We start from the raw sequence: 2879 nt of genomic DNA, 5'->3' as shown, positions 1-2879 counted from the left end.
CCAGAGTTCCTCTTGTTTTCCTCTTGTTTAATGATTGAATATCAACAATCCCGTTTGTGAATGCTGCCCTATGGGCTGCATGAATCTGCTTTCAGGTTCACTGTTTTGAGCCGTATTTAAAGAACCTTCTGCAACTACATAGATAGACATATTTTAATTTAGACCAGGTGGAGTTATAGATGGTTTATTAACTGTGTCTCCAGCGCTGTGGTCCTCTGAATACACAAGCAGAGGTTCAACATGTTCTAATAATCTTTTTAAATTGATTACATTGTCAATGTATCAGATGGAATATCAAACCAATTCTTTGCTGGTTCTTTACACAACCAAGTTAGAACTCTCTTTCACACTAGTGCTGGAGCCAGTTTGGTCCAAAAAGTGTTTCAATGATAGGTGTAAGTCTTCTATAAGACAAGGAAATAGTTGAAGGCTCAGATGTGCTGTGACATCATGATCGTGTCAGACATGTGCAGAGTGACATCATGAAGGATATGAATGGATCAGGATCCTGATGGCGAAGATCCTCAGACGACTGAACGGACTCAGCCAGTAACAGGCGGGGTCGGCATTAAACCTGTAGATGACGTTTCCTTTACTGAGCACGATGAAGGTCTGCAGGTAGATGAGTGACAGATAGGTGAGAGAGATGGGTGAGAAAGACAAGTGACTCTTGACCTTTCTGTTTTTGGTCTGATTTCAAATTTACTTTGATAATGAGCTAAAGTAAAAGAACTTCTGAAGACACACAAACAAACTATAAAAACTTCCTTCAACCAAAACAACTCAAAAGAAATCATTTGAAATCTTTTAGCTCAGTATCATTTATTCTTGTGGAACTCATTTGGGTTCCTCCAGCTGCTCATAGACACCTGGCCAGCGAGGAAATTAAAGAATCGGATGCCTCTGCATCTTATTGCATCTGGATCCATAGATGGAAAGCTGGTGCTCTCATGAATGTGTATTCTTTCAGTGCCTTCAGATTACATTTGCTGTGTTTATAAATAAAACTACATTCATTTCAGTTGATCCTTATTTGATATATATGTATATATTCATGTTGTACTCTGAATCTTTCTTCTAAGTGGGTTGGGATTACAGACCTTCTGTGATTGGTAGAATGGATCCAATTCTTCCAGTGGGGTGTTGACAAACTCAGGGGGTGGGTCTCCATAGATGAAGGGGAGGGACTTCCCGGCCTCCAGATCACTGGCTGGTTTTTGAAGGTCTTCCTCTGCTATCTATCACTCAGAACCAGGGTATTAGATTATCATAATTTAGTTTACTGATCATGTTATTGACCTCTGATAGTTGGAAAGTATGTTTTCTACCTCAATATTCTTCTCCTTCCTCCTCTGTTGCTCTTTCTTCTCAGCTTCATACTGTCGTTGGATTTCCTCCAGTGAGGCTGGTGTGAAGTGTCTAAATACCTCTGCACCAACAGGGGGCAGCAGAGGTGCCATCCTGACATTGTGCAGCACCTTCCAAGCTTTTGTGTTGCCTAGCAACTGCCTCCACAGTATTCTGCAGAACACAAGGAGGAGATCCACCAGAAAAGTCAGTGTGGTGATGAAAACTGTTGAAAGTTGCAAAACAAGACAACAAAAACAAATTCACACAACACCATAAACATGGCAGTTACATACAATGAATCAGATCGAACATCCAGCCAATCAGTTGTGACCACCTGATACTGAGTTATTCAATCAATGATTCACTCACGTCAGGAAGCAAAAAGGTTCATCAGTCACACTGAGAACATTAGATTAGAGTAAAAATCAGTTTCTGTGATTTTCTTCTTTTTCTCAGTTTCTTCTTTGATGTCTGACATTTTGGTCTGATCCAGAGAGGTACAGACAAACACAGCAGGACTGTTTACAGCTATGAAAATCCTCAGTAAGCACCCATCTCCCTCCTGTTCTGCATTTGAGTCCTCTACAACTTCCACAATCCATCAATCAGAACAGTCTTTATGTAAGTAAAAACTAAATCTGTCAAATAAATTAAATACAGTGGATTAAAAGCAAAGTGTAGGTACCTGGGTGTTGTAGTTTAGTTCTAGAGTTAACTGATTTTCAAGGAGCATGACTCTAACCCCTCTAACTAACAGTTGTTCAGATGTATTCCTCAGCTGCTGTTTGTTCAGAACATTTTCTATGTGAACAGAAAACAGGAACTTTAATTGATCACAGCTGTGATTAATGAGAAGGAGACGGTCGCTGCATTTTACAAAAGATCACTATCATTCTTTGTGACCTTTTGTTTCTAAGTATTCAGACCTCAAAGGCAAACTGCTGTCAGGGCCAACAGTAGATGGATCAGCTGAAGGTCCAGATGCATCTCTCAGGTCCTGTCAGGTCACAGCTGGATTTTTTCCTCTTTCTTAAGGACATCACTTTCAGATCCTGTTCATCTGCTGTAGATAGTTTTTTAGGCCTGACACTTCTTCTTTTGTCCTCCACTTGTCCAGTTTCCTCAAATGTTTTAAGGACACACTGCACACCATGCTGAGATATGCCAAGTTTTCAGCTAACAGCTCTTTGGGAATCACCTTGTTGCTGCAGAAATCCTATTTTCTGTCTGTCAAACTAAAGAACAGCAACTAAAGAAATGGGAACAAATGTGTCTTTGTGACAGGCTGCTAGTACACACCCTGGATTCGAATTCTGTAAACCCCTCCTTCGTATCTCGATGCCGTTGCCAGGCTTTGCCCCACACTCTCGTTGCCATGGCAGCAACAGCTGTTGGTAGTCATCAGTTTGACCCTCTGGTGTAAAATTACAGTGAGTACGATGACCCAGCTCATTCCAACACACACACACACACTCACACACTCTTCATTCCTCCATGAGTTCCTACATGGCTTCCTTTCAGCCCCTCCT

At 41.1% G+C, this 2879-nt stretch overlaps 1 protein-coding gene across 1 annotated transcript; it reads right to left on the bottom strand.

Moving 5' to 3' along the window:
- On the bottom strand, positions 1-1507 carry LOC140272848 (sodium channel protein type 4 subunit alpha B-like). The gene is made up of 3 exons (XM_072368334.1): positions 1329-1507; positions 1101-1238; positions 1-612 (listed from the first exon to the last, which is right to left on the bottom strand). The coding sequence occupies exons 1-3, from the start codon at positions 1458-1460 to the stop codon at positions 481-483; spliced, it is 402 nt and encodes a 133-aa protein (XP_072224435.1). The 5' UTR covers positions 1461-1507; the 3' UTR covers positions 1-480.
- Positions 1508-2879: the final 1372 nt, after the last annotated feature.

This window comes from Leuresthes tenuis, unplaced genomic scaffold (assembly GCF_036924035.1).
Source record: "Leuresthes tenuis unplaced genomic scaffold, fLeuTen1.0.hap1 SCAF_17, whole genome shotgun sequence".
In the NCBI taxonomy this organism is placed as follows: Eukaryota; Metazoa; Chordata; class Actinopteri; order Atheriniformes; family Atherinopsidae; genus Leuresthes; species Leuresthes tenuis.
This window is presented reverse-complemented; position numbering and strand designations above follow the sequence as displayed.

What these genes read in the sequence shown, in the direction of transcription:
- LOC140272848 (XM_072368334.1), bottom strand. Translation starts at nt 1,460, where the DNA reads ATGGCACCTCTGCTGCCCCCTGTTGGTGCAGAGGTATTTAGACACTTC. An exon ending in GGAAGGAGAAGAATATTGAG is followed by an intron (nt 1,239 to 1,328) that starts GTAGAAAACATA and finishes TCTGAGTGATAG; the next exon opens with ATAGCAGAGGAAGACCTTCA. An exon ending in CATTCTACCAATCACAGAAG is followed by an intron (nt 613 to 1,100) that starts GTCTGTAATCCC and finishes ATCTACCTGCAG; the next exon opens with ACCTTCATCGTGCTCAGTAA.